The sequence below is a fragment of the Macaca fascicularis genome, chromosome 13 (genome assembly GCF_037993035.2).
Source record: "Macaca fascicularis isolate 582-1 chromosome 13, T2T-MFA8v1.1".
Taxonomy (NCBI): domain Eukaryota; kingdom Metazoa; phylum Chordata; class Mammalia; order Primates; family Cercopithecidae; genus Macaca; species Macaca fascicularis.
In genome coordinates, this window is record NC_088387.1 from 98,063,467 (window position 1) to 98,078,101 (window position 14,635).

The 14,635-nt window shown below is 41.5% G+C and overlaps 1 protein-coding gene across 14 annotated transcripts in view; it reads right to left on the reverse strand.

Moving 5' to 3' along the window:
• FAM228A (family with sequence similarity 228 member A) overlaps nucleotides 1–14,635 on the reverse strand; it is a 42,757-nt gene that overhangs the window by 26,028 nt on the left and 2,094 nt on the right. For 4 of the 14 annotated variants that reach the window (XM_074012245.1, XM_074012242.1, XM_074012243.1 and 1 more), the window contains exons 3-6: nucleotides 13,559–13,627; nucleotides 11,813–12,004; nucleotides 7,711–7,798; nucleotides 7,441–7,591 (exon numbers count right to left, since the gene is read on the reverse strand). The exons of 2 other annotated variants lie outside the window; for them this stretch is intronic. In XM_074012245.1, the coding sequence (XP_073868346.1) occupies nucleotides 7,441–7,591; nucleotides 7,711–7,798; nucleotides 11,813–12,004; nucleotides 13,559–13,627 (500 nt within the window). The remainder of the gene's footprint in view (nucleotides 1–7,440; nucleotides 7,592–7,710; nucleotides 7,799–11,812; nucleotides 12,005–13,558; nucleotides 13,628–14,635) is intronic. 8 more of the 14 variants (XM_074012248.1, XM_074012249.1, XM_065527670.2 and 5 more) reach the window with 3 other exon arrangements.

A 14,635-nucleotide genomic window follows, 5' to 3' on the forward strand; every position in this document is an offset into this window, starting at 1 on the left:
CGTCACTTCTGAGAAGGAACAACTGACCAGCCATCACTGGTGACTGTGCCTCAATTTGCCTGCCCGGTCCATACCTCTGCTGGCCCAATTCCTAGGGAGGTGGTGACTCGGGAACCCTTTCCCAGCCATGGCTGAGGCACCAGGTCCAGAGCCTCAATCCTTATTGCTGTAGTTGGGACAAAGGGGCTTCCAGGCAGCCTCCAAGTACTTAAACCAGAAAGTCAGGACGGCACCTCCACTTGCCAGCACCCACAGGAAAGCACAGAAAGCCCGTGTGCAAAGAAAGAGAAATGGAGCAGGTTCACGAAGAGAAGTGATGGTGAGTGCCACATAGCCCCAAAGAGGCAGCCTGGCTCCAGCCTCCCAGTCAGTCCCCCGAGCAGCCTGGCTCCCTTCCTGGCTTGGCTTCCATGACATACCGGTGCTCTCTAACATATGGAGCCCCTCTCCCACCTTTCCTTTGAGAACAACTCTGGCTTTTGTAATCAAACTGTCTCTGCCTCACCTCACCACATACTCTCAAGTCCTTTTCTTACTTCATCAAATAGCCACGCAAGGCATCCTCTGGGTGTATCCTCCCGGAGGAATTTCACCAGGGCTGCCACCATTTCTGCCCCAGGAAGCCTAGCCCTATCGAGGGAAATAAGGCTTCTCTTTTCTTCCTCCATTTATTCATTCAACAACCACTTATTCATGATCTACTATGCTCCAGCTAAGTGCTGGGAACACCAAGATTAGTAAGACACAGTCCCTGCCCTCAAGGGGCTTGCTGATGGAGGAAAGGGCCAGTAGGGGGCTGGAGAGTTCTGTGTCCCTGTGATAACTGCCCTTTTGCCTGCACTGGAATGGCCAGTGACAGACAGAGGGAGCAAAGGCAGGCAACAGCCTGGCAGGTCAGGGAGGTATGAATGTGCTGACTTGAGCCAGAGGCTTTTGTGGTTAATCAATCTTTCTTTTCTTTAGGTCGATGGGACTTCTGGGCTGAGACCGGAAAGGGTGGTAGGGCCCAGATGGTGCCTCATGTGCCATGTTGAGGGCCTGGGCTTTGTCGTAAGGGGAATGGCACTGAGGGGTTCCAGTGGAGGAGTGCTGATCACTTTAAAAAAACCACTCTGGCTGCTGGGCGGAAAATGGATCGGAGGAGACCAGCCTGAAGGAAGAATACCAGCGGAGGAGCCAGAGGGGAGATGACGCCAACAAAGCAAGATGAAGCCTTTGTCTTGTTGCGGGGGTGGGGAGTTGTGTAATTACTGTTGTTTAAATAAAAATGTTTGTTAAAATGATAAAGGAACCATAAAACCAGAAATAATACATAAAACTTCAAAATCACTAGGGGAAGCAGAAACAAAGTAGCACTGTTTATTCCAACAAAACTCAGGGTGGGGAATGAAAACAAAATGTTGAGAGAGTATAACAGACTTCCATGTTTGTGTAGAATATAGAAGTCGGCACAGGCTAAAAGTCCTGCTGAAATAAATAGAGAAGAAAAAACAAAATTTACCATCAAAAATAAGAATTTTAAAATCACTAAACAGCATTAAAAACAATTCCAGAGATGGGAGAGCCGTCAGGAATGAGCTGACAATCTCCAACTCTTGCCTTCCTCTGTGGGAGCATTTTAAATACCAGGTCACCAATATTAAGTACCAGAGTAGAGACTGATTCCTCTGTGCTTCTAACATCTTTGGTGGATTTTTTCTCCTTGGGTCTGATTGATGTCCTGGCAGGTGGGTATTTAACCTTGTTCTCAACATCACCCTCCCCCTAATAGGCAAGTCAAGCAATGCACTTGGTTTCTCAATGGAGGACAGAACTCTCCAGGCCCCAAGTACAGACAGCATTCCCCAAAACCTATTTGAAAAAGAATCAAGGAGGAGTGGGGAGGGGGAAGGGAGAGCATTATGAAAAATAGCTAATGCATGCTGGGTTTAATGCTTAGGTGATGGGTTTATCACCTAGGCGCACATTTACCTGTGTAACAAACTTGCACAACCTGCATGTGTATGCTAGCACTAAAAATAACAAATTTAAAAATCAAATAGAAATTCTAGATCTATAAAATAACTGAAAATAATAATTAAATGGATGGCTTTAACAACAAACAGACATAACAAAAGAGATAATAAAATATCTGAAACCACACATGGAAACACAAAAAGGATAGAAAATATACAAAAATGATAAGAGACAGAGAGGGAATCAGTGAGAAAATCTAAAATATGTTTAACTAGAGTACCCAAAAGAGAGGAGAGGAGAATATGGCAGAGGTAACAAAGAAAAAATAACTGAAAACTTTCTAGAACTAACTACAGACATTAACCTACAGATTCAAGAAGACCCATGAATTCTAAGTAGGAGAAATAAAAAGAAATCCACATCTAGAAACATCATGTAAAACTACAAAAAATCAAAGACAATGAGAAAATCATAAAAGCATCCAGGGGAAAGGACAGATTACCTTCAAAGGAACAACAGTAAGACCAGCAAGTGACTTCTCAATTGAAAGAGTAAAAGACAACAAGATATATGCTGAAAGAAAATAACTGCCAACCTAACATTCTTAATCCTGAAAACACCCTTTGAAAATGAAGGTGAAGTCTGAAAAGGCTAAATGTTGTATGATTCCAACCATATGACACTGTGTAAAAGGCAAAACAATGGATACAGTAAAAAATAAAGAAATAAAAATTAAAAGTAAAAGTAAAAAAATTAAAAAATTAAAAAATCACTGGTTGCTAGGGGTTAGTGGGGAGGAGAGATGAATGGGCAGAGATGATTTTTAGGACAATGAAACTATTCTGTGTGACACTGGAACATAATGATGGATTCATGTCATTGTACATTTGTCAAAAAGCATAAGAATGTACAACGCCAAGAGTGAACCCTTATGTAAACTATTAACTTTGGGTGATAATGTAGTTTGTGCCACTGTGGTGCAGGATGTCAACAGTCAGGGAGGTTGTGTTTGTTGGGGGACAGGAGGTGTATGAGAACTCTCTAGGTACTTTCCACTCAAGTCTGCTGTGAACATAAAATTTGTTATGAAAAATAAAGTTAAGTTGAAAAAAGAAGGGAAATAAAGATGTCTTAAAGCAAACAGAGATTTTTCATGAGCAAATGCACATTTATGAAAACTGGGATACAATATTTCTGTGTTATTTGTCATGAGGTACATAGTAGAGTATAAATGACATGACCTGAGACCTAGAATTTTCCCACAAAAGGGTAAGCACAAAAGGGAAAGTAGGGTAAAGTGAGAGAGAGAGAGAGAACGGCAAAACGTTGATGGCTGCTGAAGTGATAGGTACATAGGAATGTGTTGCACTCTCCACATTCAGAGCATTTGAAAATGTTTGTAATAAAATATTTTTAAAATGAGTCAGTGTAATTTTCCACAAGGGCGCAGAGGCTCACGTCTATAAATCCCCCAGCACTCTGGGAAGCCAAGGTGAGTGGATTACTTAAGGTCAGGAGTTTGAGACCAGCCTGACCAACGTGAAACCCCTTCTCTACTAAAAATATAAAAATTAGCCAGGCATGGTGGTGGGTGCCTATAATCCCAGCTACTCAGGAGGCTGAGGCAGGAGAATCACTTGAACCTGAGAGGCAGAGGGTGCAGTGAGCCGAGATCGTGCCATTGTACTCCAGCCTGGGTAACAGAGCAAGACTACATCTCCAAAAATAAAATAAAATAAAAATGTCCACATTAACAGAACAAAGGAGAAAAAAATTGTAATATCAATAAATGCATAAAAATTAATATATGTCAAAATCTATTCATGATCTAAAAAAAAAAACAAACTCATAGCAAACTAAGAAAATGAACTTCCTTAATTTACTAATGGAAATCTAAAAATAATGTAAAACACAAAAAACACCAAAAGCTTTCCCTTTAAGAATAGCACAAGGAAGCCAATTTTCACCACTTCAACTTTGTGCCAGAGATCTTAACTGGTACTGTAAGGTAAGGAAAAGAAATAAAAGGTATAAGGAATGGAAAACAAGACATAAAATTCTCTTTGTTAGAAGATAATATTATGGGCTGGGCACAGTGGCTCACACCTGTAATCCCAGTACTTTGGGAGGCCAAGGCAGGTGGATCACCTGAGGTCAGGAGTTCGAGACCAGCCTGGCCAACATGGTGAAACCTCATCTCTACTAAAAATACAAAAATTAGCCGGGTGTGGTGGTGCACACCTGTAATCCCAGCTACTCAGGAGGTTGAGGCGGAGGTTGCGAGGAGCCAAGATTATGCCACTGCACTCCAGCCTGGGTGACAGAGCGAGACTCCATCTCAAAAAAATAAAAAGAATATTGTGTACATAGAAAATCCAAGACTCTATAGATAAAATGTCAGAACTCAATAAAGTTTAGCAAGGTTGCCAAATACAAATTCAATATATGAAATCATTTTTATTTCTATACATTACAATTACCTACAAAATGAAATTACATATAATAATAAAATAGGAATAAGTAGGAATAAATCCAAACAAAGATCTACAAGACCTTCAGACATGGTTTCTTATCCATAGTACTTACTGACATTTGGGGCTGAGTAATTCTTTGTTGTAGGATATTTGGCCACATCCCTGCCCTAAGTCCAGTACATGCCTGTAGAACCCCACGCCCCTGACAACCAAAAATGTCTCCAAACATTGCCAGCTTCTTAATCAATTTGATTATGAACCACTCCCTTACATAAAATAAGACCCATATTAATGGAGAGATAGATACCATGTTCATGGATTACAGGGCTCAAAATTGTAAAGATGTCAATTCTCCCTAAATTGATCTACAGATACAATACAATCCCAATCAAAATCCCAAGCATTAGGTTGGTGCAAAAGTAATTGTGGTTTCTGCCATTACTTTTTTGTTTGTTTGGGAATTTGTTTGTATGTGTGTATGTCTACATGAAACTTGAGCTAATTATAAAATATATATTGGTGTATTTGTTCTATCAGGTATCAAAACTCATTAAAAAGCTATAGGAAACAAATAGGCAAGGATGGAGAACCTGGAAATTAAGTATACATAACAGCACTGAATTTGTATAAAAGTCTATGCTGCAGAACAGCAGGGAAATTATATTTTCAATAAATGGTACTGAGGAAAATGGGTATCATTAAAGGGAAAAAATTCAACTGGGTCCCACATAAAATATATACAAAAAGCAATTCTAACTGGATTATAAGACTAAATTTGAAAAGCAAAACTATAAAAGCAGGCCAGGAACGGTGGCTCATGCCTGTAATCCCAGCACTTTGGGAGGCCAAGGTGGGCAGATCATGAGGTCAAGAGATAGAGACCATACTGGCCAACATGGTAAAATCCCATCTCTACTAAAGATATAAAAATCAGCTGGGTATGGTGGCGCACGCCTGTAGTCCCAGCTACTCAGGAGGCTGAGGCAGGAGAATCACTTGAACCCGGGAGGCAGAGGTTGCAGTGACCCGAGATCGTGCCACTGTGCTCCAGCCTGGCAATAGAGCAACACTCCGTCTCAAAAAAAAAAAAAAAAAAAAAAAAAAAAAAAATAAGGCTATACAGCTTTTGGAAAAGACATTTTAAAATAATGTATAAAAAGCACTAGTTATAAAGGAAAAGAAAAATAGGTTTGACTATATCAACATTAAGAACATCTATTCATTAAAAAATACCATTAGGAAGAGTAAAAACGCAACCCACAAAATAGGAAAAGATACTTATAACACAAATAACTGAAAAAGGGTTTATAGCCAGAATATATAAGGAAAATCAGTAAGAAAGACCAAACATCCCAACAGAAAAAAAATGGCAAAAGTCTCGAACAGATGCTTTTCAAATGAAGAAACCCAACAGCCAATAAAGACATGAAAAGTACTCAGTTTCACTGATAATGTGGAAAATGCTATTATATAGCTGCCAGCTTTACTCAGATGATAATATTATACACCAAGGGTAAAGGAGAATTTGAAGCAACAGTATTTCTCCCCCATGCTGATGGGGGTGTAAACTGAAACAGTCTCTTTGCAAAACAGTTTAATATTATCCCACAACTCAACAAACTCCACTCTGGGGTATATATCCTAAGAAATGTGGATTGTGGGCCAAGCACGGTGACTCACGCCTGTAATCCCAGCATTTTGGGAGGCCGAGGCAGGAGGATCACAAGATCAGGAGTTCAAGACCAGCTTGGCCAAGATGGTGAAACCCTGTCTCTATTAAAAATACAAAAATTAGCTGGGCGTGGTGGCAGCCACCTGTAATCCCAGCTACTTGGGAGACTGAGGCAGAGAATTGCTTGAACCCAGGAGGTGGGGGTTGCAGTGAGCCGAGATTGCATCACTGCACTCCAGCCTGGACAACAGAGTGAGACTCCTACTCAAAACTAACTAAATAAACAAATAATAAATGTGGATTGTGGGAACCAAAATACGAAACTGGATCGTTCATAATAGCCAAAATGTGGAAACAACCCAAATGTCCACAACAGTGGATTGCTTAAATGATGGCATAGTCAAATACAATGGAATACACTCCGAAAATAGAAGTTAACACACTGGCATACACTCCGAAAATAGAAGTTAACACACTATATGAACAACAGAAAGGAATCTGAAAAACTTAATGGTGAGCAAAAGCAGTCACACAATGAACTGGACATGTACAAACCCCAACAGATGAATTTTATGGTATGTAAGTTGCATCTTTTTTTTTTGTTTTTTTTGATGGCGTCTCACTCTGTTGCCCAGGCTGGAGTGCAGTGGCGTGATCTCGACTCATGGCAACTTCTGCCTCCCGAGTTCAAGTGATTCTCCTGCCTCAGTCTCCCGAGTAGCTGGGATTACAGGCATCTGCCACGATGTCCAACTAATTTTTGTATTTTTAGTAGAGATGGGGTTTCACCATGTTGGCCAGGCTAGTCTCAAACTCCTGACCTCAGGTGATCCACCTGCCTTGGCCTCCCAAAGTGCTGGGATTACAGGCGTGAGCTACCGTGCCCGGCCTGTAAATTATATCTTAATAGAGATGTTTTTTAAAGAGTCAGTCATAAAAGAATAAATGCTTTCAGGTTCTGTTTATATGAAATTCAAAAATATGCAAGATAAACTATATTGTTTAAGGACACAAAGTTAGTTGACAACACCACAGGGAGAGCAAGGAAGTGAACACTTATAAAGTGAAGAGAGCTCTGGGGCAGGGAGGAGACTGTCTTGGGAGGGGGCAGGATCCCTTTCTTGAAATGGCTAGTGATTCCACAGGACTGACTCAGGGACTTGTTAAGCTGTTTATGTTTTATTCTGTCCTCTACATATATTTCATAATACAAATGTGATGACAGTAACAATAAAACTATAAACTACTAAAAGACAAAAGTGTGACTAGTTACGAGAGCTTCAGTAGGAAATAAAGGAAGTTGCAAGTTAAACAAATATTTGTTCTGCTCATCTGTACCTGTATTTGTAAGTTTTACTCCTGGCTCTTGCGGAGGCTTTATGCCACTCTTTTGGAATCACACGATGTGAAGTGAAAGTGAAGTAGGGTGAGCTAGCATGCAGCCTAGCCTTCTCTATTTCTTTAAATTCTTTGATGGAATGTCGTTTTCCTACAGGAAGATAAAAAATCAAAATCAACACTCTTCAAGAACTCCAGTTGCTCTTGGAGTGAGAAGTCACTGGACAATTAGCAGTCTCAAAAAAATGAGGCCCAGTGATCACAAAGCACCTGTCTCACATTGAAGACCAGTTCTCTTCTCTTCATCCACCTCTTGCTGTCTTTGAAGCAGAGGATCAACAAATGGTGGGACTGTAACCTACAAGAAAAATGAGACTCTTTCAGGACCAGAGTGCAGCCTGTATTAAGCTTTTAAAATGTGTTCCACATAAAGATGGGAACAATAGACCCTGAGGACTACAAGAGTGGGAAGGGCAGGAGGGGGCGAGGGTTGAAAAACGACCTATTCGGGACTCTGCTTACTACCAGGGTGACAGATTCAGTCGCACCCCAACCTCAGCAGCATGCAATATACCCATGTAACAAACCTATACGTATACCCCCGAATCCAAACGTTGAAATTTAAATGAAGTCTGACCTAAGCATGCAAGTATGCCCTTACTGTACACCAAAGCAGCTGAGAAGGTCCAGGAATGTGCCAATCTACACATCAGTGGAAGGGCATCACCTCAGATGAGGATGTCGCACAGAGCCTTAAATGGCTGAACTGAGGGAGGGAGGGAGGGCCGCCCAGAGAGAAGAGACACACTTCTGTTAAGTGCTCTACTGTGTCATTGCATCAGCCAGTAAATATTTGTGTTGCCATTGTGTGCCACATCCAGGCTAGATCCTGTCTTCAAGGATCTCCTAGTCTAGAACAGCCTAGTTATCCACAGTGACAATCTAGTCCTGAGAGGGGCCAGCTCAGGATCCTGTAGGAGCAGGGGCAGTGCTCCTAACCCAGACTGGGAGGGCGCATGTCTCCTGGGGAAGCTGACGACTGGTCTGTAAAGGCCTGTGAGAACAGAGGGTCAGGTGACCAGAGCTATGAGTTTATGTCAAAGGGTAGGGACATACAGAAGTATTTTTTCTCCCCGCTCCTGATAAGCCTTAGACAGAAGGACTATTTTTCCCCTCCATTTCCCCCACAGCACTCATCGCAGTGTTGGACTGAAGTGCTAGGTAAACAATTACTGAATAAACCAGGCAGCATAACATGTACTGCCTCCAGCACCCCAGATGATGACATTCTACCCAGAACCAAAAGAATCTGTTCATCTTCATATGACCGACCTGGCTTGGTTCTCTGGGAGAAGCATAAGAAACCGCTTCCACCTTCAGAGCCATACATATCTTTTAAAAAAGTAATAGTCATATCAGGTAGCTACTTCTGCTGCATGGGAGCGAAAAACTGAAACTTACATTTCTCAGTTTTAACCCTGTATTGGCGGTTTAAAAATCTGAAGACTCATTACAACCTCAAGTATGAGCTCTCACGGGCAGCCTGTGCTGAAATTCCTCCTGTATCTCCGCTGGAAAGGAGTATTCCCTCCCAAGTCCCACAATCCCCGTGCTGACTTCTGTGACACTCGCCGCACTCCACTGCACAAGCTGCCACACCTCTCTCTCTCCTTCTTGTGCTTCAAGTTTGCTGAATGTGAGTAAATGAATGAACAAGTGATCACACATATCCGTGCCTTGTGCACAGTGTAAATTCCACAGGAGTCTAAATTACTTTGAGTTCCTACTCTAAAACTCAAAGGAAATGCTTTTGTAGACTTTTTTAAATAGAGAATAACTACAAGACTTCTAAAATGACTAGGTTTTCCCCAACTCCAGAGCTCCTAAGAATAAAAAACCAAAGAAACCTGCTCTACCCTTTTATAATTTGGTTTTTCTTCATATAAAAGGATCGTAGGCCGGGCACAGGGGCTCACACCTATGATCCCAGCACTTTGGGAAGCCAAGGCAGGTGGATCACTTGAGGTCAGGAGCTCAAGACCAGCCTGACCAACATGATGAAACCCCTTCTCTACTAAAAATACAAACAATTAGCCAGGCATGATGGCACATGCCTGTAATCCCAGCTACTTGGCAGGCTAAGGCAGGAGAACTGCCTGAACCCCGGAGGCAGAAGTTGCAGTCAGCCAAGATTGCACCATTGTACTCCAGCCTGGGCAACAAGAGCGAAACTCCGTCTCAAAGAAAAATTTAAAAAATTTAAAAAGGGATTGTATACTTCAGGATTATAACAGTCTTCACATATAATTTCCTTCAGATACAAAATACACTTAAGGGAAAAATCACTAGATACAAACTGTTTTGCAAGATTCATATTATAAAAGTCAAATACTGTATTTCATTTTTATATAAAAGCATAGCTTCAAAGGGTTGGAAGAAACTGCTGAAGTAATTTAGACTGCAATGAGACTCCACCACCTTCTGGGAGAAGTAATCATCTAGCTTTGGTCTGAAGTCATCCATGGGCCTTTGAGAACTTTCTGCTCCATGGGGCAGGTACTTTTTTTTGGTAATTTTAACCAAGAAAGTCTGCCCTTAGGTTGAGTTTAAATCTGCCTTGTAACTTGCAGGTTCAGACACTAGTTCTATAAATCTAATTCATCGGCTAATGTCTGCCTTTAAAATACTTAAAAGGTTCATTCCCCCTCGTGTCGTCTTTTCCTTGGGCCAAATACCCCACATCTTTCCAGCTTTCTTCCTATAAAGTGGTGTCAAGACTCAACTCTTTTCTAAAGGTTTTGCAACTGATGAGTGTCCCTTCAACAGTGCGACATCAGGAATGACAGGATGAGGACAGGATGGACCAAGACTCTGATGCTTCCCACTCTAAGCACAGCCTCTCTTGCCTGAGAGCTGTATGTTTTCTGGGAATCCAGCTCGTATGGTTGATTCACAATGACTTTACTGACATTTAAAATCACTTGGACTTCGACACATGCCATTTCTAAGATCTTCCTCCCTATACCCATGAAATCACATTTCTGGACACAAATATAAGACTCTGCACCTTGGAGATCTGGATTCAATCTTGAGCTCTGCCCCTTAAGAGTGTGTAGGAAAAAGTATTTAAGGTAAATATTCAGAAACTGTGCTCAGTAAATATGCTTAAATGCTCTAATATTTCAGCTAACCTACTCTAGGGTCTCACTCTGTCACCCAGGCTGGAGTGCAGTGCCACGATCATGGCTCACTGCAACCTCTGCCTCCCAGGCTCAAGTGATCCTTCCACCTCAACCTCCCAAGTAGCTGGGACTACAAGTGCACAGAACCACACCTGGCTTTTTTTTTTTTTTTTTTGTACAAATGGGTTTTTGCCATGTTGCCCAGGCTGGACTCAAACTCCTGGACTCAAGCAATCCATCCACCTCAGCCTCTCAAAGTGCTGGGATTACAGGGGTGACCCACTGCACCCAGCCACTACTCTACATATCTACTAGATATGTGGAGGTAAGAAAAAAAGATCTAGTAGTGCACACCTGAAGTTAACAGATTTGCATTTGGTACTGCAAATAGATAGACCTAAATTCTGAGAGTCCTGACCTCAAAATCAAAAAAATCTTCAAATTAAGAAACCAAATTTTGTTGTTTTGTAAAGCCAAACTGTAGAACAGAGTATAGAAACTGTTAGCCCTAACACCTACTGGTTGGCTAACTCAGCCATGCAATAGCATTCTCCTTTGCCCACTTCCTACTAGAGAGATGAGAAAGCCACAGTGGCTTTCCAGGCCCTGCTTATGGCTAGGACTTGCCTCATGACCCAGTCCTGGCCAAAGAGACCTAAGGGAAAGCTGACTAGGGGCCTCTGGAGACTCTTTTTGCTTCCTGCAAAGGAGTAGTGTAAGAGAAGAGGCCCCTGGCACCATTCCTTACCCCTTCTTCTTCCTGCCCTGAATGAAGACCTAATGTCTGGAGCTATAAGCAACCATCCGGCAAATGTGAGAATGATGGGGATAGACTGAAAATACTAAGGATAGCAGAATAGAATAGGAAAAAATCTGACATTGTTATGCTGTCAGAACCCACCACGAGACCACCTACCTCTCAATTTCTTATGAAGTAAATGACAAATGCCCTTATGATTTAAGCCACAGTAACTCCATTAACATCTACATAAAATCATTCCTGACAAATCTAGTTCCAAGTCAACACTCCTATCCCCTCCAACCTCAGGCTTAAGAATGCAGTACGTGTATTACAATTCAATGAACTCATCTTAAATACAAAAATAAGCTGGAGGCTATTTGTATAACCAGTGAAATTGTTAGACTAACTCTTCAAATTATACTTTATTTGAAAAATAAAACATCAGTACCATTTTATGTCTGTGCTGTAAATAATATTCAACATTCTCTTGTTTCATTTTTTTAAGCCCTTTATATGAAATTACTTTTTCCATAATTCTCTGCTGAAGAGGCTCTGCAACGTTTTCAACCCATTTTTTATGTAACATCTCTTTTCTTCTTTCCTTAAAAGTATCCAGATGCTGAAAATACGTATCCAATCTCTAGTGAAGTGATACAAACAAGGAAAATAAATTATAAAGAAATGTTTCACTTATTGTCATTTGAGTAAGGGGGAAAAAAACATCTGTTCCCACTACTAAACTCTCAGCCACATTTGGGTTGCAAAGTCCCAGTATAAGATAACTGAAGCACAGAATAAAGTACAGTAAGAGAAGCTGGGAACACAGAGCAGAAGAACTCATATAAACTTCTAAACCACAACTGTGCCTTCAGATTAAACCACATCTAACTCATGAATCAGATTAAGCTGTTCCTAACACATGAAACTCTTGTTTCTTTTTCAGGATTTCCAAGCATTCCCTGGTCACCCATCCTGTGTCTAGCCTTCACCATCAGGAAAGTCTGTGACAAAATTGGTAGAGTAGAAAGCACACCAGACTGTGATACCTCTCTCTGGCCTGTGAAAGAGAGGTAATCCCATCTATCTCTTCGGATGCTTAAATGGGAATTTATGTGCACTTTCTTTATAAATTGTAAATCGCAATTCAAATGTCAAAGCTTTATTCTTTTTTTGTCTGTTTAAAAGACAAGGTCTCACTCTGTCGCCCAGGCTAGAGTATAGTGGCATGGTCACAGCTCACTACAGCCCCAACCTCCTGGGCTCAAGCGATCCTCCTGCCTCAGCCTCCTGAGTAGCTGGGACTACAGGTGCGTGCCACCATGCCTGGCTAATTTTTAAATTTTTTGTAGTGACGGGGCCTCACTATGTTGCCCAGGCTGGTCTCAAACTCTCAAACTCCTGGTTTCAAGCAATGTTCTTGCTTCAGCCTCCCAAAGTATTATAACTCCATCTCTCTCATTGAAATTAAATGTCCCTTAAGCTAATTTCGTAGTGACTATCAGTTACTGATTGGTCATAACCCTTAAAAGTTTATTTTGTTTCTAGTGATTTTTTTTTTTTTTTTTTTTTTTTTTTTGAGATGGAGTCTCGCTCTGTCGCCCAGGCTGGAGTGCGGTGGCCTGATCTCAGCTCACTGCAAGCTCCGCCTCCCGGGTTCACACCATTCTCCTGCCTCAGCCTCCTGAGTAGCTGGGACTACAGGCGCCCGCCACCGCGCCCGGCTAATTTTTTGTATTTTTAGTAGAGACGGGGTTTCACTGTGGTCTCCATCTCCTGACCTTGTGATCCGCCCGCCTCGGCCTCCCAAAGTGCTGGGATTACAGGCGTGAGCCACTGCGCCCAGCCTCTAGTGATTTTCTATATCCCCACTGCAAGTGGGAACACATGAGAAAGAGGCAAGTGTGAATAGGAAAGAGTTTCTATTCAGTACCAGGACGAAGAGAAGGAGCAATTAGGACAATTTCTCAGATCCCTTCAGGACAGATCCAAGTGGGATTAGGGACCTCTTAGTGATCCTGCAAGAAGGGGGCATGACCTCAGATCCATGTAGTACAAACAAGTAAATTACAGGATCCTCATTCCCCCTGCAAAATGAGTCTCTTGGATCATGGTGACATGACTCTTGGCCATGTCGTTCTGCACACTCTTGCTCCCCTAGAACACACTTAGAATGCAGTATGGAGCCAACTCTTACCTTCACAACAGAATTTTCTCTAAATAATATTGCACGTACTGCTTCATCAATGTCTTCTCTAGCTAATACCTAAAATTACAGAATTGGATATTAGGCTGTAAATCCTGAAGCAACAAACTACAATGACAAAACTCAGTGTACTTTACCCAATAGTTTCAGCGTAAATCTTGAGGCTTATTATGTAACATAAATATATGGAAAATTTCTAAACCCATTCTCCATGAACCCATCAACCAGGTTCAAGAGTGATTAATTCTGAGTCAATCTTATGTCATCTAATAAATCTCATTATTCAGCACCCCCACACCCAGACTATTTTAAAACAAATCCCTGATAGTATATTATTAAATTATGTTTTAAAGCACTAAAAAGCTTACTAAAGGAATCCTCTTTTCAGGCATTCAGTAGGTGTTTTTTGTTTGCTTTTTGAGACAAAGTCTGGCTCTGTCACCCAGGCTGGAGGGCAGTGGTACAATCTTGGCTCACTACAACTTCAGCCCTCCGGGTTCAAGTGATTCTCCTGCCTCAGCCTCCCAAGTAGCTGGGATTACAGGCACGTGACACCACACTTGGCTAATTTTTGTATTTTTTAGTAGAGAGGGAGTTTCACCATGTTGGCCAGGTTGCTCTCGAACTCCTGACCTCAAGTGATCCACCCACTTTGGCCTCCCAAAGTACTGAGATTATAGGTGTGAGCCACCCCATCCAGCCAGTAGGTGTGTTTTAAAGGGCCCTTGAAGTTTTCTGCCTTTTGCTAGATCTCTTCATAAGTCAAAAACCACAGAAAATTCTCTTTAGTTCAACTAGTCCAGAGTCTCAGAGCTAATTAGTGGGAGCTCGTGGCCTCCAACCAATATCATCCACATCTAGGGACTTGCTGTTTCCATTATGAGTTTGGGTAAAGCCGATGCATTTTAATCCCCACTTTAGGGCTTTTTCAGTTGGATCACTATAAACTAATCTCTAGCTTTTATCCTTATAGGACTAAGTGTGAACAAATGAAAAGGCAATAAAAATCCAGTATCTGGAAGAGATAAACTATTACATTAAAAATTATTGATGAAAAATGATAAAGGT